The 20,778-nt window shown below is 52.7% G+C and overlaps 1 protein-coding gene across 1 annotated transcript; it reads right to left on the reverse strand.

Moving 5' to 3' along the window:
* Positions 1–221: 221 nt before the first annotated feature.
* MEIOSIN (meiosis initiator) lies at positions 222–20,702 on the reverse strand. Its single transcript, XM_060000570.1, has 14 exons — positions 20,632–20,702; positions 14,871–14,961; positions 9,209–9,320; positions 7,634–7,768; positions 6,506–6,751; positions 5,712–5,747; positions 5,426–5,534; positions 4,494–4,591; positions 3,854–4,009; positions 3,396–3,469; positions 2,254–2,418; positions 1,942–2,177; positions 1,040–1,129; positions 222–438 (listed from the first exon to the last, which is right to left on the reverse strand). Exons 1-14 carry the CDS (start codon positions 20,700–20,702, stop codon positions 222–224), a joined length of 1,836 nt encoding a protein of 611 aa, XP_059856553.1.
* Between the last annotated feature and the right edge of the window lie 76 nt (positions 20,703–20,778).

Consider the following 20,778-nt stretch of genomic DNA (forward strand, 5'->3'; position numbering starts at 1 on the left):
GGGGTCCTTCCTCCCCACCTGCGGCTCCTCTGATAGGCCAGGCCAGGCTTGAAAGGGGCTGTGAGACGCCTGCTACCCCGGGCGGGAGAAGTTCTGGCTGCCCCGTATCAAGGCAAACGCACAAAGCACCGGGGTCAATAAATAGCCGCCTCCCAACTTGGGGGTGCCTGACTGAGGGGCTCTGCACTAGCGGCGGTGATGCCCAGGACGAGACAACCTCTTCACCACCGGCGCCTCGTTTCAGACCACGGCTGCAGGAGCTGCGAGGCAGTGGCGGAGGGAGTGAGGCTGCCCTCACGCGCGGTATAGCGGCGGCGGGCCTTCTCAGCCAGCAGCTGGTAGAAGGGCTTGGGGGTCTCCCAGTCCTCGTCCTCGCTGCTGGAGCTGACCTTCTTCACGATCCGGTTGTGCCGGCGACTGAACCTGCGCGCTTTGGTGCTGGGAGAGAGGTGGCAGGATGGGCAGGATTCCTCGGTCGCCTCCCGACCATCTCTGTCCCACCCCCAGTGCTCTGGCCCCAGCAGTGACCAGGGCCTGGGCTGAGGGGGTGTCCAGGGCTTTATTTGGCCCCAGCGGGGGAGCCACTGGCTCCCGTGAGGACCTGTCACCATCTGCACACGTGCACGTGTGTTTCCGGGGCCAGTTGCAAGCTGGGCAGGTGGAGAGGAGAGGGTTTCAGGGGGGATGGGGCATCAAGAGGGGAAGAGAAGAAGAAGACCAAGCGACAGGGAAGTTAAGACCCAGCTTTCTGCTCTGAGAGACTCCCTGTGGCAGAGAGGGCAAAGGAAATTTAGGGCAGTGGGGTCCAAATCCAGAATTAAGCTGTTTGCCCTTCGAAGTTACAGCCAGGGGTAGAGTGCCGCTCTGCTTCTGTCACCCCAACTCTTTCATAAGAGCTCGTGACACCCAAATCTCCTGCCCGAGGAAACTCCCAACCTGTTTCCAACATCACAGAGCTCAAGGCTCTGAAAATCAGAGCAGGATGAGAAGCAGGGGCCTCGCCTCTGCCACCCACACCTTCTGGGCAGGGGCTGCTCACCAATATGGTCTCCGCTCCTGCAGGGTCATCATCCGCCAGAGGTGGGCCAGCTCCTTGGTGGCAGTCGTGGATGCGGTCCCAGGGCAGGCTCTGGGGCAGGAGGGAGGAGGTGAGGAGAGGCCTGTAGCCTCGCCTGGCTTGGGCGAAGGCCAACGGTGTGACCACACAAGGGTCCCTGGCCCTCTCAGAGCCACAGCTTTCCAAAGCTGAGAACTCGGATCTTTCCGTGTTGCCCTGAAAGATGCCTCCTTTCGCGCCCCCTGAAGGGAGCTGGACTAAATGGTGGTTGGAAAGGGGCCACCCCGTGTCCTGGGACCTGTATCCGCCGCTCCAATACCAGCACCACCTCTTCTCCACGGAGGCTGCAGACTGGCAAGATCGGTTCAGGGCTAGGTGCCTGATAGATCATGTCAAGTTGGCCCCAAGAACTTTTGCTTGAAATCTTAGAAACGAGGAGCACTCCTCCCACAGGGTTGCTGGGGCGGGAGACAGGACACGAGCCTGGAGCTCCTGCGGGAGAGCCTGCCCCAGCCCAGCCCAGCGTGATGGAGCACAAAGCCAACCCAGAGCGCGGAGTGGAGGGGGACAAGGAGCCCGGGCAGTGTCCCTTGAGCCCAAGGACCAACCACGTCTGAAGGTGGCTCCTCTTTTTTCAGGTTAATTTAATTATATTAATTAGTTCATTATATTAATTAATTCAAGCCAGTTAGTTTCCTATTTTTCCTAAGTCTGAGCTGAGTTTCACTGCTTGCAGTGCACGGGCCCTGACCAGTGCCACGGGGCCGGGGGAGGCCGGGAGAGCGTGGCTGAGGAATGTGTCGGCAGCAGTGGGTGGCCTGCTCTGCCGGTGGATGGACAGTGAGGTAGGGCCCCAATCAGCGCTGAAGAGGACGCCCTCCCACCTGATGTACTGCTTCCGGTTCATCCTGCAGAACATGATGAAGCCGTTGACACACTTCTTCTTCATCTGGGTGGGGCAGGGGGTTTGCTTGCTCTCATTGGGCTTCACAAGGCCCCTGCCCGCCCTGCCCTTCCTTCCGGCTGCGGGCAGGGCTGAGGCCCGCTGGGTGGGGGTCCACGTATAACTCTCATCCTCATCGCTGGAGGACTGCAGGCCCTCGAGGTCGGCCTGAACATCCTGGGTGGGAGACAGAGAGGTGAGGGCAGGCAGGAGACGCGGACTGACCAGGCGGATGGCTTTCTGTCTCCCTCACCTCCTGCTGCCTCCACACCGAGTCTGTGTCCGTGTCCTCCGAGCTGGGGCTGCACAGCTCCTTGCTGTTCTCACACAGCGACAGGTAGCAGTGGTCCAGCGAGACCAAGGACTGGCACCGGCTGAGGGAGTCGGGAAGGTCTTCGGGGGCCTCAGGGGGTGTGTCCTGGGGGGTGAAGGAGAAAGTTGGGAGAAGACGGAGGGGGACAGTGCTGTCCCTTCATGGCCCCCACTCACTGCTTTCCTAGGAGGTCACACGAGCATCATCACAAACAGCTCAGGCTCAAAACAGCCTCCAGATGCCTCCTCAGAAATTCAAGCTAAGTTTCCCCAGTTCCCACAGGGGGTTGGAGAGGAGGTGGATGGGGGTCTTCTGCCTCCTATTCTGGGGCACTCTCTCTCAATCCCATCAGTTTACCACCTTGCAAAGTAGCTGTGATGCCCCGGGCAAGCCTTAGCTCCTCTGAGCCTCAGTTTCATGCACAGATGGTGTCACTACACATCCTCTGCAAGGCCGAGAGGCACTTGGTGCAGTGGCTGCACTTCCAAGAGCTCCGCTAAAGGTGTCTATTTTTGTTTCTACAGCAGATTCAGCTATTCATTGAGGCAGGGGGCCACCTTCCCACACACTGGAGGGGGCCACACACTGGGGACCGGAGCTGGGGCTGCCCCTCTGGCAGTCAGACGTTGAACTGCTGGAGCAGACGGTGCTACAGAAATCAGCCCGGGGGCCTGGGAAGGAGGCTCTTTCCAACTAAGGATCCTGGGGGTCACCGGCTGTTTTCAATTTCCTCATCTGTCAAATGGGTTCACAAGAGAGCCTGACTCATAGAGCAGTCATAAAATTATGTGGGGTCTTTTCTGGGCACCTGGCAGCTTTCAGCTTTTATCCTTTGTGTCTGGTTCATTCTAAGGGCCCAGCACAGAGCAGGGCGCCTGGTGGCCAGCAGGGAGTGTTCAAAGGATGGGCAGGCAGGTGAGGGCACAGATGGTGGGTGAGTCTCTGGAAGGATGAGGAGAAGCATGATGGATGGACAGGTGAGTGGGGGAGGAGCTGAAAGGTCGAGGGGACGGATGAGTGGATCAAGCGGGTGGAGAGAAGGATGGACGTGTGTGCGGACAGATGCATGGGCAGACACCTACCTTCTTCTGTAGTCCCTCAAGCGTGCAGGCGGAAGGCGAAGACGCAGGATCTAAGAATACTTCTTCAAAGAGAGCTGTCGGGGGCGGGGAGGGAGGCCAGAGGGGTGGCTGGGGCGGGAACGCCTCTCTCAGGGCCCCGTGCCTGTTCCGCCGCCCCTGCTAGCCGGAGTGCCCTTCTCTGGCTTTGGCTTTGGGATCTTCTGCCCCAAGTCCAAATCCGGCTCACAGGCCAGCTCCCGTGGGGAACCACCAACCTGGGCAGAGTGAGTGGGTCCCTATTCCAGGCTCCTGGAGCCTTCCACGCGCCACGCTGGCCTGGGGCTGCTCCCCACCAGGCTGTGGGCTCCTTGAGGGCTGGGATGGGATTCATCCCTGGTTATCCAGCACTGCCAGCACAGGGCTGCACACTTGGTGGGTGTCACTGCAGGTGTTTTTTCTGAATGAACCAAGGTGCTCACCTTGGGTCAGGTGCTTGGCGCCATCCTCCAGGATCTGTTCTGGCTGCAGTTTCCCCGGGGAGCTGAAGAGGGAGGGGCTGAGCCCTAGGATCTCGCTCCGGTGGCCTGTCGCATTCCAGTTGTCAATCTGGGGAGTCCCCAAGGCGAGTGGGCTCCCTGAAAAGGAAATATCAGGCTCGAGGGTGTGTCAGAGGTTGCCCTCTTCCCCAGCACAGCAGCTGGCTTCGAGCAGATGGTGCCAGACACTGGGGAAAGGTGACTGTCAGTTCCTTGTGGTGAGTGCTTGGAAGAGGAAATTAAGAGGCACGGTGCCTGGCGTCTTGTTAGGAATGGCCAGGAAAAAAATCAATATCATGATGTGCCAGATCCAATAGACTGACTTTAGCTATCTGGAGCTCTGTGTTAAGAAAGATTCTGAGGCAGTGTCTGGGATCAACAGAAAGAGTAATGATTGATCAGCAACGTCTTCCATGGCAACTGATGGCTCAGGGACAGTGGGCAGGCTGTGTGTTGCCATCCCTGTGCTTAGCGGACATCCATCCCTTTCCCGCTCTCCTCCCTTCCACAGACATCCTCAGAAGGAAGGTACCAAGAAGACCCCACTCCAGGCTACAAGGAGGACAGACAGAGCTTCAGTTACCATGGGCGCTGCCCTTTGGGGTCCAGGCAGGAAGCCAAGGGTCAGCATCTGGGGACTCCTTGTCCACCTCCTCGCTGTAATCGCACACCAGCTTCTGCCTGCAAGAGGAGGAATTGAAGAGGCAGACCTGGAGCCCCGGGCTGGAAACACCGTGGGCCCTGGGGCGAGCCCTTTCCCCTTTGGGTGTCTCAGTGTCACCCACTGTGGACTAAGACAGGGATCTCTCCGTGCCGGCCGCTGGGGGGTGCCCGCCCTCAAGGAGCTTCAGGGCTTATAAGGAGAGGCCAGCTGCAATCAGAGCTGACTACACGGGGGCAGAGCTGTGATGGGGCTTTGAGGAGGACACAGACGGTGGGCAGGGCAGGAGGGAGGACCGAGCTGAGCTAAGCTTAGAGGATGGGTAGTTTTCCAGGTGGACGAAGGGATCAAGCTTCCAGGAAGAGGGAACAAAGGGTGAGAAGCCCAGAGGGGACACGGGCCTGGCTCCCGCAGGGAGTGGCGAATATTTGGTGGTGTTAAGGGTAAGGTTTGCAGTTGAGGAGCAGGAAAGGGGGCTGGCAAGGTGAGCTGGGACCAGAGAGGGTCTCAAATGCTAATTAAGATATCTGGGCTCTACCCAACAGGAGGGAATAGCTTAAAGCCAAAAACTGACATGATCAAGGTCTTGTGTGTTAGAAAAGCCACGCAGGTGACTACTGGGGACAGGGTAGAGGGCGGGACGGGAGGCAGGGAGAGGATGCGGCCCTGGTCAACACGTAGGAAGCAAGGCTTTCCCTCGAGCTCATGATGCCTGACGCAAAGCTAGGCCCTCAGAAGTGCTCACTCCACAGATACCAGTCGAGGGTGGTGATTGACCCCATTTCTCACCAAGCCTTAGCCAATCCCACCAAACGCCTCAGCTTCTTCCACTCACATACCTCGGCTTCCCTTACCTGGGACGGGGCTGGGTCCTGTTGAGAAAATGGATCCTCTCAACCCGTTGCTGGGCCTCGAAGGCAGGGTAAGGCCCCGCATCCTGGGCACTGTTTTTGCCACAGCAGCCTACGGGGGGTGGGGCAAGTCAGGATGGTCACTCCTGTGTCTGGCCCAAATCCTGGGACTCACAGAGGCAGGGACGGAGAGGTGCTGGGGTATGCCACAGCCTATCCCTCCCCCCATCCCAGCCAAAACCTCAGGCTCTGGGGCCTCTGTGTGAGGTTTGGGGGCTCCCTGAATCACCTGCAGGTTTCTGGAATCCCACGGCCCTATCAGAAGCTGTAAGGAAGATAAAATCCTTAAGCAGAGTGATGATGATGAAGATGATGAGAGCAAACAAGTATATAGTGCTCACCAAGGCAGCACGGTTTTAATCTTAAGTTTTACATACTACTCGGTAGCCCTTTACCAAAGGGTACGGTTTTTATAATACCCATTTACAGTTAAATAAACTGAGGCATTGAGATATCAAGTAACTGGCCCAAGGTCACAAGATTAGCTCAAGATCTGGGACACCCTCCTTCCCCAGGTGGGTCAGGCGCCTCCTTGGGGGCTCCCACAGCCTCCTGGGCGACCCCAGGAAGTGAGAGTGTGGGATTTCTTCACTGGACTGTCACCGGCACCGCTCACGTGGCCTGGCCCAGAGGAGATGCTCTGGGAGGAAAGGCTGAAGGAACAGACAGAGGAATAGGATGACCTGAGGCCTCGCCTTCCAGTCGCACCCGTATCTCCTGGGGGTGTCACACCTTTGCAAGCTGGCAAAGGGAGGGGGACTCACAAGAGCGTTTGGCTGTTTCAAGTGAAGGAAGGCTCACGAGGCGGCCCTGCTCTTGCCTCCAGTTCTGTGACCCTGACCCCTGCTTACACCCCCAACAGAGCCTGAAGGGAAAAGGAAACTTCGAAAGAGGCTGCGACACAGCGTCTCTCTTGTCCATTGTAGAATCCCTGGCGACTAGGACTGTGCCTGGGACGTCGAGGGTGCCTGACAAGTGGTATATAAACGAGTGGTTAAGTTAGTGGAGAGGAAAGACACCAACTTGAGATGTCACAGTGGATGCTGTTCTCAGCCATATGCAGCAGTGTCAGCCAGGATCTTCCTCCCTTTCTGTCACCTTGAGACGGGGATGACACAGCCTTGGGGTGACTGCAGGAGTCGAGGCATCTTGGAGGGGTGATGGTCGCCACCATGTTTCCTCCTCTCTGGTCTGGGGATGGGGTCACCTGCTTCTTAGGCTGGTCCAGGGCCAGACAGCGACGAGGGTTCTGGGCCCGGGTCTGGCGTTCTGGGAGAGCAGAGAGATGGCGTCAGACAGGGCTGGGGGCCTGACTGTCACCGGAGAGTGGCTGAGGTGGGGGTCTTTGCTCTGGGCCCAATAACCTGCTTCAAAGCTTTGTCTGGCCTGGTCACTCAGTCCTTCCCGGAGAGGCCCAGATCCTCAGTTAAAGACCACCTAGTCGGACACCCCCTTCCCCTGCCCACACGTTAGAATCACCTTGCGAGCTCTGAAAATACTGATGCCCAGGTTCCACCCAGATCACTGAAGCCCGACTTTCTGGGTGTGAGGCACAGGTAATGGGCATTTTTAAAAGCACCCCAGTGATTCAGATGTGCAGCCAGAGCTGGAAATCATTGATTAGGTCCAACTCCCTTTTTAAGGACGTGGAAACGGAGGCTCGAAAAGGGGAAGGGACAGGTAGTGTTAGTAGCAAGGCTGAGGTGGGACCTGGGACACTTGCCTCCCTCACTGGGGTCCTTCTGTCACCCCGCACTCCCTGCTGCCCTGGCCTGGGGATGGATGACTGGGCAGAGGGATGATAAATGCTGACAGCAGCTTCCGTTCCTGGGCACTGGCCATGTGCCCCATCACTTAAGCACTGCCTGAGCGGCATGCGCCTGGCTCCTGATCTGAGGGCCACCCTGTGGCAGTCCCTCCAATTTCCAGACCAGGAAGCTGAGGCTCACAGGAGAAGAGGGACCCATCCCCAGGCCTCAGAGCTAGGAAGAGGAGGCACCACAGCTGAACCCAGGCACATCTGAATCCAGAGCCTTGTCAAGGGCTCAGGATTGCCGACTGGGCCTCCCGGGAGTGGGGACGGTCCTGGAGAAGGAGCCCCGCTCCCATCTGACCCCTGCACCCTCTTCTGTCCCCACTGACGGCTTGTACCTGATGCTTGGGCCGGCTTCTTCTTCCGAGGTTTCTGGCAGCCTCCCCAAAGATGGGACTCATGAGAGTGTGGGGTGCTGGATGGGGTGGAGTGTCTCCACTTTGCTGGGCCTGCGGCCGGCTTCCAACCCAGCCCTGCGCAGGACGGAGAATGAGGCAGGTCAGATGCCCTCACCCTTATCCATCCTGAATGCTGCCCCTGGACAGCACTTCATGATGGACAGGGAGCAGGGAGGCTGCCACGGTCCCCAGACTGACTTTACAAATGGGGAAACTGAGGTCCCGGGAGGAGATGGGACCTGGCTGAGGTTGTGTAGCCAGGCGGCAGAAGTACAGGCGAGAACTCAGTTGTCCTCAGGGCCATTCCGGGCCCTGGCTGAGAGGAAAGACAGACCCAGCACTTCCCAGATGCTTCCCCGTCTTCTGCCTCCCAAATCAGTTCTTCCTCCAGCCTCCTCAAGATGGTAGGGGCTCCAGCACCCACCCTGGGTGGCCCGGGGCCTCTCAACTCTTCCTCATTAACGTCTCCCAAGGACTTCCCTGGCGGTCCAGTGGTTAAGACTCTGCACTCCCAAGGCTGGAGGTATGGGTTCGACCCCTGGTCGGGGAACTAAGATCCCGCATGCTGTGCGGCATGGCCAAAAAAAAATACTCCCAAATTTACCTACTTCTGTCTACACCCTCAGCTATGGTGCTACATTGCCTCATCACTCCCATCCAGATCACCCCTAAAAGTATCTTCACTCATCTCCCCCACTCCAGCTTCTTACTTAATAGCAAGTCCCCACGCTAGATGTCAGGCACCTCTTCCTCAAAGTAACTCTGATCATGGCTTTCCTCTGGTTTAAAGGCCTCCAGTCATTCTCATCTTCTTCATCTCCCTCCTCCGCCAGGCGCTTGAGGCTCTTCAGAATCTCGTCCCTGCCTCATCTTCTACCCCTCTTGCCCGTGTATTCCTCCCACCAGTAACCACAGCAGCCGGCACACACGGCATGGGATGACTGGCTTGTTCCAGGCGCCGTGTTACAGCACTCTTTACATGTATTAACTCATTCAATCCTCACAACAAACACAGAAAGGGGGTATGGGTCCATTTTGCAGATGAGGAAACTGAGGCACAGAGCAGTGTAGGTCACCCGCAGGTTTCTGGAATCCCACGTCCCTATCAGAAGCTGATAGGACTGTGCCTGAGTTGGGACCTGGCTCAGGAGTCTGCGCACATCATCTGGGTGCTACACGACCCCTCCAGTCATACCCAACTGCTTGCCTGTCCCCGGACGTCCCACAGGTGTCTTCTCGTGCCTTCAGACTCTTGTTCACCTTGTTTTTTCTGCCTGGCATGGTTCCCCCTTCCCTGTCCTCGAAGGCCCAGCTCCGAGGCCCCTCCCACCACAGTCTTCCCAGACACCCTCCTCTGGGGTCACAGCACTTTGGACATCCCTCTGACTTGTCCCGTGAGACAGGCTGTGAGATCCAGGAAGGACTGGACCAGTCTAAGTCACTCAGCGTCCCTGACAGCCAGGACAATGCTTGGCACGTAGCAGGTGCTGGGAAACGTCGGCTGAACTTACTTACCCCCCAGTCCACCGTTCCCATCGGTGGTGTGGAATTCGAGCAAGGCCTTGGCCGCATCGATTTTTCTCTGGAGGTAGTGAATGTAGTACAGGACGTGCAGCAGAATCTCCTTCTGCCCCCAAAAGAAAGACAGGGTTGAGCGGGGGCCTGAGATGATGTGAGGCTGCTGGGGGCCGGGGACCCTGCCCCAACAATCCCCCCATTGGCAGAGAGGTTCCTATTCTGCTCTTTAGTCCTCACTGTGGCCCAGTAAGCCAGCGGTTACAGCTAAGGAAACGGAGGCCCAGAGCGTTAAAGAGACTTGCTGGGTTACGGAGAGGAAGTGGCAGAGCTGGGATCTGAACCCAGGCCTGCTCGCCTCCTGGTCCAGTTTTGGGGACACACACTGCTCAGCTTCCCACCCCTGGCCCTTGGCACACGCAAAGCCCTCCTCTTCTCCCCACAGACTCCCTCCCTGGCTTCTCCTCCTTTGAGCCTCAGCACAGTGTTCTCCCCTTCTGGAAGCTTTCCTGCCCTCCTGACCCCTCACCCAGGCTGGGTCAGATGTCCCTCCTCTGCATTCTTGTAAAACCCTGGGCCTGTTTCCACCAAGGCACTTGCCACAGTGTTTTATAATTGTCTGTTTATGTATCATTCTCTCCCATTGACCTTGAACTAGCTGAGGGTAGAGACTGTAGCTAATTGATTTCTGGATCCCAAGCACACAGAATCGAGAGGTGACTTAGTCAGTTATCACTGAAGGAACGCCTCTTCCCCACAGCATCAGCGGGCATCCCCCAACCGGCCACCAGATACCGGCTGGGCCGGTATTGGAGACACTAAGCTAAAAAAGATACTACCCACTAAGAGCCATGTGGAGGGGTGAACTAGACATACTTTTGTTTGCCTTCATGGAACTTACAATCCAGGGAGGGCAGCGGACCTTAATAAACTCATAATTCATAAAAAATGATCAAGTGTGTGATAAGCATTATGAATAAAAGAGCATAACAGGTGACTCTGAAATTAGACTTGGGTGTCTAGAAAGGCCTCTCTGAAGTGGCAGCATTTAAACTGAAGACTGAAAGGAGTTAGCCTGGTGAAGGAAGAACACCCATAAATATTTTTTGGATTGAACTGGATCCCCAGAATAACAACAAAACCGTTAGCAGGAATCTTCCAACCCCAAATCAGGAAACATGGTCTGGGGGGGTGGGGGATACATTGGGAGACTGGGACTGACATATACACGCTACTATATATAAAGTAGATAACTAATAAGGACCAACTGTATAGCACAGGGGACTCTACTCAATGCTCTGTAATGGCCTTTATGGGAAAAGAATCTAAAAGAGTGGATATATGTATATTTATAACTGATTCACTGTGCTGTACAGCAGAAACTAATGCAACATTGTAAATCAACTATACTCCAATAAAAATTAATTTTAAAAAAGGATGGTCTCATGAGGTGACTTATGTGAAATCGTTCCATAAAATATAATACAGTCACTGAACTTATTTAACCTGATCCAGGGAAGGAAGCTATAATCTAACTAAGGAATAACGTGACACAGCCAAGAGATTATTGGTTTGGGGCCTGGCTCCAACCTGCCACTTACTGGCTGTGCACTGGGAGCGGGTCATTTTACTTCTCTGGGCCTCGGTTTTCTCATCTGTGCAATGGTAACGAGGATATTCATTCAGCCTCAGAGGATTATCATTAGGACGAAATAAATTAGTGTGTGTGAAATCGCCCAGCACAGAGCCTGATAAATCAGTTGTCCAATAAATGCTTAGTTGATATCTGGATGAGAAAGAACACCTTCATCGGCTTCTCAAGGGATTAAATAGAAACCTTTGGGGGCTTCCCTGGTGGCACAGTGGTTGAGAATCCGCCTGCCAATGCAGGGGACACGGGTTCGAGCCCTGGTCCGGGAAGATCCCAAGTGCCACGGAGCAGCTAAGCCCGTGTGTCACAACTACTGATCCTGTGCTCTAGCGCCCGCGACCCACAACTCCAGAGCCCGTGACCCACAACTCCTGAGCCCGCGACCCACACTACTGAGCCCGCGTGCTGCAACTACTGAAGCCCACGTGCCTAGAGCCCGTGCTCCACAATGAGAGAAGCCACCACAATGAGAAGCCCGCTCACCGCAACGAAGAGTAGCCCTGCTCTCCCCAAGTAGAGAAAGCCTGTGCACAGCAACGAAGACCCAATGCAGCCAAGAATAAATAAATAAAATAAATTTACTAAAAAAAAAAAAAAAAGACCTTTTCTATCTTTGTATAAATAGACCATGAGTTTTTCAAAAGCAAATCCTGTCTTTTTAGCTTAGTATCTCCAACACCAGGCTTGGCACATGGTGGGCATTCACTAGGCTAATTCTCTGTAAACTGTAAAGCAATATAAAGTGTCACTTATCATTACTAGCACAAAGAGTTTATGCAGAAGGCAACTGGGCATCAACTCAGATTTCAGGACAGAAAGAAAGCTTGGTAATTGAAACTTTGGGAAGGTTAGCTCAGGGGCTACACCAGAGGTTCAAATCCCAGAGACTTCCTGAAGGTAAGATCGATGCAAACTATAACTGTCTCAACAGAGGGAAATTCATTCATTCATTCATTCAGCAAACATCTATCGAGCATCGAGTGACAGAGTGGTGGAGGGTGTGGGCCTTTGGAATGAGACACATCTGACTCACTCTGCCATTAGCCAGCTGTGCCTCTCTGGACAATATGACCCCTCTGTGCTCCTGTTTCCTCGAACCAAAAAATGAGCATACTCATACTCATCTCACAAGCCTTGGGGGGAGGATTAAATGAGAAAATGTAGGGATTTCCCTGGCAGTCCGGGGGTTAAGACTCCAGCGTTTCCACTGCAGGGGGCGCGGGTTCCATCTCTGGTTGGGGAACTGAGATCCTGCATGCCTCATGCCATGGCCAATAAATAAATAAAGTAGCTATCTCAAAAAAAAAAAAAGAGAGAGAGAAAATGTATCTAAGAAGCTTGGCATCCACTGTCTGACACCTAGAACTCTCAGTCAGTGGGGAGCAACTGTTATTGTTATCTGCTCTGTGTTAGGCCCTGGGGTGCTGGGGATAGAGATTCATCCATTATGGTTTTTACCTTTGCAGAACTCTTCATCTAAAGGGAATCAGAGAGGGACTTCCCTGGTGGCGCAGTGGTTAAGAATCCACCTGTCAATGGAGGGGACATGGGTTCGAGCCCTGGCCCAGGAAGACCCCACATGCCGCGGAGCAACTAAGCCCGCGAGCCACAACTACTGAGCCTACGCGCCACAACTACTGAAGCTCACGTGCCTAAAGCCCATGCTCCACAACAAGAGAAGCCACTGCAATGAGAAGCCCGTGCACCGCAACGAAGAGTAGCCCCCGTTCGCTGCAACTAGAGAAAGCCCACGCGCAGCAACAAAGACCCAATGCAGCCAAAAATAAAATTAGAAATAATAAAATAAGATAAAGGGAATCAGAGAAATGGAAACAATCACAGTAATGTGCAGAGGGCTGTGATGGTCAGAGGGATGGGAAGCCACGGACCACATGGGGCAGGGGCACTTAATCAGCCAGGATGGTGAGGAAGGATACCACGGACCTAAGCTGAAGCCTAAACCTCAAACACGGGCAAAACAAGGCATAATAGCTCCCACGGTTTATTCAGCAGTGGACTGAGCACGTCACACAGCCCTTGGACGAGCTGTGATGATGCATGTCAGGCAGGCTGGGGACTGAGTGGGACACTGGTTGTACATGGAGCCGGGGGCCCAGGAATGAATTTAAGGGAGGATGAAGATAGGGAAGAAGTGGGATTATTAAGACAGCAGAGAATCAATGGTAAAGAAAGTGGGCTGAGGCCTGGGGAGGATTCCACGAAGAGATGTGGTCATCTAGTCAGTGATGAAATGCTGCCTGTGCCCTGGCTCAACTGTCATTCCTCCAGGGCAGGGGCTGTGTCCCAGTCATCTCTGCCTTGCCCGACGAGAACTTATAGTGCCTACGCACACCAGATACTCAAATGCTGGAGGACAGAGGGCAAAATCCCCCAGATATTTTTTGAGCACTGTGGTGCTCTACATAATGCCTCCCCCAAAGGCATCCACGTCCTAGTCCCCGGGACCTGTGAATATGTTGCCATGTATGACAAAGGGGACTTTGCAGATGTGATGAAGTTAAGGATCTTGAGATGGGGAGATTATTCTGGATTGTCTGAGTGGGCCCAGTGTAATCACAAGCGTCCTTATGAGCAGGAGGTTGGAGGGTCAAAGGCAGAGAAGATGAATGACGACAAAAGCAGAGGTAGAGGAGAGACTAGAAGATGCTACGCTGCTGGCTTGGAAGGGGCTGTGAGCCAAGGACCATAGGCGGCCTCTAGAAGTTGGCAGAGGGAGAGGAAATGGATGCTCCGCTGGACCCTCCTGCTGACACCGTGACTTTAGTCCAGTGGGACTGAGTTTGGATTTCTGACCTCAGCACTCTGAGAGAACAAAGTTGTGTTGTTTTAAGCCACTAAGTTTGTGGTAATCTATTAGAGCAGCCACAGGAAACTGATACAAGCACCTACAATTGAGAGGGATTTAGGAGAGACAAGCAGCGTGATCTGGTGATGGATGGGCTGTGGCTGGCAGGGAGAAGGATAGGGTTAGGGTCGGGCAAATCTCTCCCAAACACCCGCTGCCCTGAACCTCTCTGAAGGCAAGTATAACATTCTAGGTCGGATCAGTTATTGTGCATTCAAATCTTCCTCTTTTTTTTCTTTCTGGCCGTGCCACACAGCTTGCAGGGTCCCAGTTCCCTGAACCAGGGATCGAACCCGGGCCCCAGCAGTGGAAGCACCAAGTCCTAACCACTGGACCACCTGGGAAGTCCCTAAATCTTTATCTTCTTGACCAGATTCTAAGTTCTCAGAGGAGGAGGGCTGGGTTTCAAATTTCTTTGCTTCCCCTTGTTGCCGGCAGAACAGCTTCTGACATCTGACAATCTTTCCATTAATGGCTGATGAATGAATGAATGAGAGAAACTATAGCAAGAAAACATCACACCAAACCTTCCAGATCTCTGAGTCTCACATTAAGTTGTTCGTCCTGGGAGCAAGTGTTAGCTCAGCACTATAAACATTTATTGAGTGGCCACTGGGGAGGCACCGAGAAGCTTTATCCCTACCTCATGGAGATGATCCCCACAAAGTCACAAAAGAAGGCACCCGGAAAGGGAACCGACATTTATTCAGGCCCTGTCATGGCTATCATGTCACTTTGGTCTCACAATATCGCTGAGTAGGAGGAGTTATTTTTTTCTTGTTTTATAGCTGGGAAACCTGAGGCTTGAGAGGCTGATAACCTGAGCGAGCTGCCCAGAGTTCTGCAGGTGTGGGGCTGGAGGGCTCAAATGCAGGCTGTGTGACCCCCAGAGGGACGACCTTGACCCAGCACCTTGCCTATTTTTCCCCTCCCAATTCCCCCTGCCTCCTTTGCAGGAAAGAATCCCCCAGGCTTCTAGTCATGGGATCACAGACTCCCAGAAATTCCCAGTCAGGACCATTGCCATGTCAGTGCTGTCACTGGGTGGGTCTGTCTAGGTTTCCTAGGACAAGGGAGGTCAACCCGATTGCTGATATGTTCAGATCTGCCTCCCAAATCCACCTCATCTCCTTCAGCCCCCTTACCTTGGTGAACTTCTTGGTACTGGTCCTCAGGGCCACAGGTAGCAGCAATGCCAGCTCTTGCAGTTTGTTGGTGTGGTTTTTACTCGCCCTCCTGTTTTGGGGCAAGAGCTGGTGTGGGTTAGGACATCCGAAATGGAATTTGGCATCTGACCCCCCAGACCGCTTGTCTCAGTGTTCCCCAGCTCAGAGAAGCTCCCTGCCCCAGGCACCCAAGACAGAAGCCTGGGAATTGTCTGCACTGCTCACTCTCCCCCATCCCCTGGTCCAATCAGTCACCAAATCTTGCCCATTCCTCCTCCAATCCCTTCTCTCCGTCCCCTCGCTCCTGCCCTAGTCCATGTGCTGACATAGTTCTCCCAGCCTTCCATCTGGCTTCCTCCAAGCCACACTCTCTACAAGAGTCACGGTGATCTTTCTGAAACACAAACCTGCCTATGGTTTTCTCATCTGTGCAAAAGGAATGAGGATATTCTTTCAGAGGCAGAGGGCTACCAATAGGACTGAATACATTAGTTACTTAATAAGCACTTCAAACCTCTCAATGCCATCCCATTATGAAGGATCAAGTTTAAACCCTTACTTAACATGGCTTATAATGCCCCCCATGGCCTGGCCCGCCTGACCCTTCTGGTCTCATCTCTTACTTCCTTTCGTTCTCTCCCATCAGTGGACCCCAACTCCACAGGCCAGGTGAGGTATCTCTGCTCAGGTCCCCCTGCCCCTGTGCTCATGCATTTCTCTGGTCCCTGCAGTTGGGGGAGAGCTGAGTAGGGGGCACCGCTGTATCTCCAGCACCTAGAACAGGGTCTGGCACACTGCGGGAAGTCATCGCCTATTTGCTAAATGATTGAATAAATAAGGGCATGAAAGAAGTTGACTCCTGAGCAGATGCAGAACTTCCAGGATCTAATCCCTGAATCCATAATTCATAATATATCCGTGTACGCACACCTGTACCCCTCTCTCCTGACGGATGGAGACACAAAGACGTTGGAGTCTCTCTCCCAAATTACACACCGCTGCCACTACTCCTGCTACTTCTTCGGGAAGGCCCAAACACCTCGTCTCCACCAAACCTTATCTCACCTTCCTTCAGGGCCTGATTCAACTGCCACCCGAGGAAGCCTCCCCCGACCTCCCTTGTTTTTCTCCCCGACTCTGAATGTCCACAACACTTTGTGTCACCTGCAGCACTGCCCAGCCCAAAACACTTCCTTGATTACAGATGTATCTTTGGTTCCTACTCAGACCCACGAACTGACACCCCCTCTTTGCCAGGCCCTGTGCTGGACACTGTGGAAAGGGAGAGGAATCACTGTCCTGCCCTCGAGGACATGGGGGAGCAGTGTGGGAGACACTTATCTCCCTAACCCAACTCTGAAGTCCTGAAAGAATCGTTCTCGCTCATTCATTCAGCAATTACTTATTAAGCCCCTACTATGTGCCAGGAAGTGTGATCGGTGACAGGGACAGAAGACTATAAAACAACTACAGCCCCTTCTAGAGCCTACAATGCAGTCAGGGATAAAGTCATTCATCAAATTGTCACACAAATAAACATAAAATGGCAACTAGGACCAGAACCAGCTGTATAATTTGCTGGGGGTGGGGGCATTGCAAATGAAACTGTGGGTCCCCTTGTTCAGAAATTAAGAATTCTGGGAATTCCCTGGTGGTCCAGTGGTTAGGACGCCGCACTTTCACTGCTGAGGACCCGGCTTCAGTCCCTGGTCCGGGAACTAAAATCCCACAAGCCGCACGGCCTGGCCAAAAAAAAAAAGTGAAGAATTTCAGGATGGTGAGAGCAGAGCATTAAACCAAGCATTGGGCTCTTCTAAGCTCAAGGCTCTGTGACTGCATGAATCACATGTCCCTCCTGGGGACAAAGGAGAGGTGCTGCTCGGTGTTATGGAAACTTGTGATAGGTGGTTTTGATCTAACCTATGAGGTTTTTCCAGAGGAAGGAAACCTGGCCAGAAGCTGCTCTGAAGGATGAGTGGAGCTGCGTCAGTGGAGGGGGAGAGGGAATGTTTCAGACAGAGGGAGCATGGAGAAGTCAGAGGAAATAAAGCTGAAGTGTCTGGAGCACAGAAAGCAAGGAGTCCTGTGGGGTGAGATGAGGCTGGAGGACGAGGTAGGGGCCAGATGACGCAGGGTCTTATGGGTCTTACAGGCTCACAGTATGAAGTTATGCCTTTATCTGAAGCCCAACGGGAAGCGTTAACGTGTTTTCTGCAGGGGATGGCATTTCTAGTGCACCCTCCCAGAACCACCACGAGTACGGGAGACTATATGTATTAGTCAGCTGAATGAAGGAATGAAAGAAAAGCAAAACCACCAATTGGTCTCTAGTTCTTTCCTGATAGAAACCATAATTTCGAGGGGCAAGAGTGGGTGCTGGGTTTCTATCCGTGGAGAAACACTGGGTAGGCTGACCTCTAACGTCTTGCCTGGCCCTGATATTTATTTTCTGCATGCAACTTTCCTGCTGTTCTAGAGGACTCCCTAGAAACTCCGAAGAGAAACAGCACAGAAAGCCAGGAAGAAAAAGTATCCAGGTCTATTTAAGTTCAAGGTGCTATTTGACCATGTCTGAGAAAAAGGGTTTCATATCAACTAGTCCCTGGGTGTCTCCTCTGGGTTTTGCAAAGCACTGAGAGAGCCTTCTGCACAAACACAGGAGTTCCAGGAAAAAAAAAAAAATTGGAGGGAGAAAAAGGGTGACTAGGAAATGCAAAATCTTGGCCGCTCTTGGGCAGCGGTCCTGAAGAGGTGTGACCTGGGGCTCTGCTCACAGGGGCCTCAGGGAACTGGGCACTCGCTCTCAAGGCTGCTCCTTTCCTGGCTGGATGGTTTTGGTTTCAGCCAAGTTCTTTCCTCAGAGTCTGTTTAATTTTCACCCACTAATCCCAGCTCTGCCCTCTGATTCTGTGGGGAACAGGCCAGCTCCGGCCACATGGGTCTTTTTCTGCTTCTTTCAACTGCCAAGTTTATTTCTGCCTTAGGGCCTTTACCATTGCCTCCACCTGGAATGTTCTTTTGCCCCGATTTTTTTTTTTTTTTTTTTGATTTTTTTTTTTTTTTTTTTGCGGTACGCGGGCCTCTCATTGTTGTGGCCTCTCCCGTTGCAGAGCACAGGCTCCGGACGCGCAGGCTCAGCGGCCATGGCTCACGGGCCCAGCCACTCCGCGGAATGTGGGATCTTCCCGGACCGGGGCACGAACCCGTGTCCCCTGCATCGGCAGGCGGACTCTCAACCACTGCGCCACCAGGGAAGCCCTGCCCCGATTTTTACACGGCTGATTTCTTGCCATTCCGCGCTTAGCTTAAATGTAATCTCCCTAGAGGCCTTTCCTGACTACCTGATCTAAATAAGCACATTCTTGGTCACATCCCCATATCCTTTATCAGCATCTGAAATCTTTCTTTCTTTCTTCCTTCCCTTCCTTCCTCCCTCCCTCCCTTCCTTCCTTCCTCTCCTTCTCTCTCTCTCTCTTTCTTATAAATATAAACATAAGGAGAGGGATTTTTGTCTCTTTTTTTTTTTTTTTTGCAGTACGCAGGCCTCCCACCGCCGTGGCCTCTCTCGCCGCGGAGCACAGGCTCCGGATGCTCAGGCCCAGCGGCCATGGCTCACGGGCCCAGCCGCTCCACGGCACAAACCCGCGTCCCCCGCACCGGCAGACGGACTCCCAACCACTGAGCCACCAGGGAAGGCCTGTCTCTTTTATTTATTGTTATATCCCGGACTGACTTATCCATCAGGTAGCGTAAGCACAGTGCCTAGGGCTGGTGCTACTTTTAGGGGCTTTGAGAATGTTTTAATTTCTTTTAAAACCAGAAGAGAAATAAATGAATATAATTCAACTTGGATTATATTCATATTTATACCAGTGCTGTCATAAACTATAATTTTTAATGTGTTTTTAAAAATATTTAATTAATTTATTTGGTTGCTCTGGGTCTTTTGCGGCACGTGGTCTCCTTAGTTGCGGCTTGCCAGCTCCTTAGTTGTGGCATGCAAACTCTTAGTTGCGGCCTGTGGGATCTAGTTCCCTGACCAGGGATTGAACCCAGGTCCACTGCATTGGGAGCACAGAGCCTTAACCACTGCACCACCAGGGAAGTCCCTTAATGTGTTTTTAATGCAGGAGCTGGAAGAAGCCTTAATCAAGAGCCAGTCCAAATTTCTCATATTAGCTATGGGAAAACCAAGGCCCAGACCCTAATTTGCTTTAACATGTGCAGGAACTTAAGAGTAAGAGCTGTCCCAAAGTGGGACAAAGCAGGGGGCAGTCCCAAGAAGCAGCATAATAGTTGGTTACAAGGTTCAGCTTTTGAAGCAAACAGATCTGGTTGAAATCCCAGCTCTGCCACTTGCTGTGTGACTTTGGGCAAGTGCTTTCATCACTCTGAGCCTGTTTATAATTCATTTACAAAATGGAGGTGGCTGGAAAGTGTGATCTTGTCCAGAAGGTGTTTAGCACATAGGGAGCGCTCATGAAATGTTAGTTCAAGACAGAAGGTAGACAGTCATTTGTTGGAACGATTTAGGGATAAGGGATGTTGGAGAATGGGGTGGGGGTATTGTACTGGATGACTACTGTTGATAAAACTGTTGTTTTTGGTTGACCGACATCCAATTCCTCCCTTTCCTGGTAATAGTTTCCTTTGGGGAACGATCCCTCCCCACTCTCAGTCCATATGGTTCAGAGAAGCTGACCCCAACCTCCCCTTCCACTAGGGAGCACTGAAGCAAGGTCTAGCCAAGAAGTCAAGTGATTGATTCAGGACTGCGGTTGTAACCTAGGCTTGACCAATCAGAGTCAACGGATCCTGGAAAGAGACTCTCTGCTAGGCTTGTCAAGTTGGCAGGATATGGACCTGGAGTGGCTGGGAGCCATCTTGCCCTCACAAATGGAGAGCCAACACAGACAAGAGCAGAGCAAAGAGAGGCAGATTCCTGGCCATATCATTTAACTCCTCAACTAGAACCAGCCAAGCCTGATGCCCCGGAATTTTTTGTTTAAAGGATCCAATAAATCCCCTATCACGCATAAGCCAGTTTTAGCTAGGTTTCTGTTAATTGCAACTAAGAGTCTTTATTAATACAAAGACCCCACATCTAGAAAGGGGGGAAAGAGAATGCATTGTTGGTGACCTCTGGAATTCCAGGAGGAAAAGGCAAGTGAGAGAGGCATTCTTCATTTTCTTCATTTGCCCCTTCTGAGCACAGTACCTAAGTAGAGAACCTGAACAAAGCAGACACTTATTTTTGGAGTTAATAAATGAAGACATAGGTGGGCGGGAAGTCACTGGGGAAGACAGTGGGGAATAAGATGAACTCTGGCTCTCTTCTTTATCCAGACTTTAGAGGAAGGGAGAAATCTGATCCAACCCTCAATCTGCTAGGAAAATCCCCTCTGTACGATTCCTGACACTTGGTAGGTGCTTGATGGCAAAATGAATATGTGAATTAAAGAAAGGAAGGAAGGGCATTTAAGAAAATCAGGATGTCAAAACCTGCAAGGGCTTAGAGATGATCTTTGCCAACTACCTCAGAGTTCTCTCATCTTGAAATGGCGGTAATATTCGCACCTACTTCCTCGTGGAGTTGTTGTAAGGATTAAAGGATTTTATACAAACAAAAGCCTTAGCAAAAAGTCTGGCAAACTAGTAAATGCTCAGTAAACACTACTGTTACTATTATTCAACCAGAGTGGCTGGAGCTGTGAGGGAGGTGGGCCGGGGGAACACTTACCTGTTCCTGGGACCCAGGAAGTTGGTCCTGGGCTGTTCAGGGAAACACAAGTGCTTGCTGGAATTCCACATCTGCAAAGAGGGGAAAAGAAAGAATTATTAGTGACCTCTGGGATTCCAGGAGGAATGCACAGCTTGACGGGCAGCC

This window comes from Delphinus delphis, chromosome 20 (assembly GCF_949987515.2).
Source record: "Delphinus delphis chromosome 20, mDelDel1.2, whole genome shotgun sequence".
NCBI classification, from domain to species: domain Eukaryota; kingdom Metazoa; phylum Chordata; class Mammalia; order Artiodactyla; family Delphinidae; genus Delphinus; species Delphinus delphis.

Excerpts from the sequence above, each read along its gene's own strand:
- MEIOSIN (XM_060000570.1), bottom strand. The coding sequence starts at position 20,702 with ATGTGGAATTCCAGCAAGCACTTGTGTTTCCCTGAACAGCCCAGGACC. Across the intron at positions 5,748-6,505 it reads CATCCACTGTGACATCTCAA|CTTCTGATAGGGCCGTGGGA; the intron begins GTTGGTGTCTTT and ends TCTTCCTTACAG. Across the intron at positions 439-1,039 it reads CAGGAGCGGAGACCATATTG|CACCAAAGCGCGCAGGTTCA; the intron begins GTGAGCAGCCCC and ends CCTCTCTCCCAG.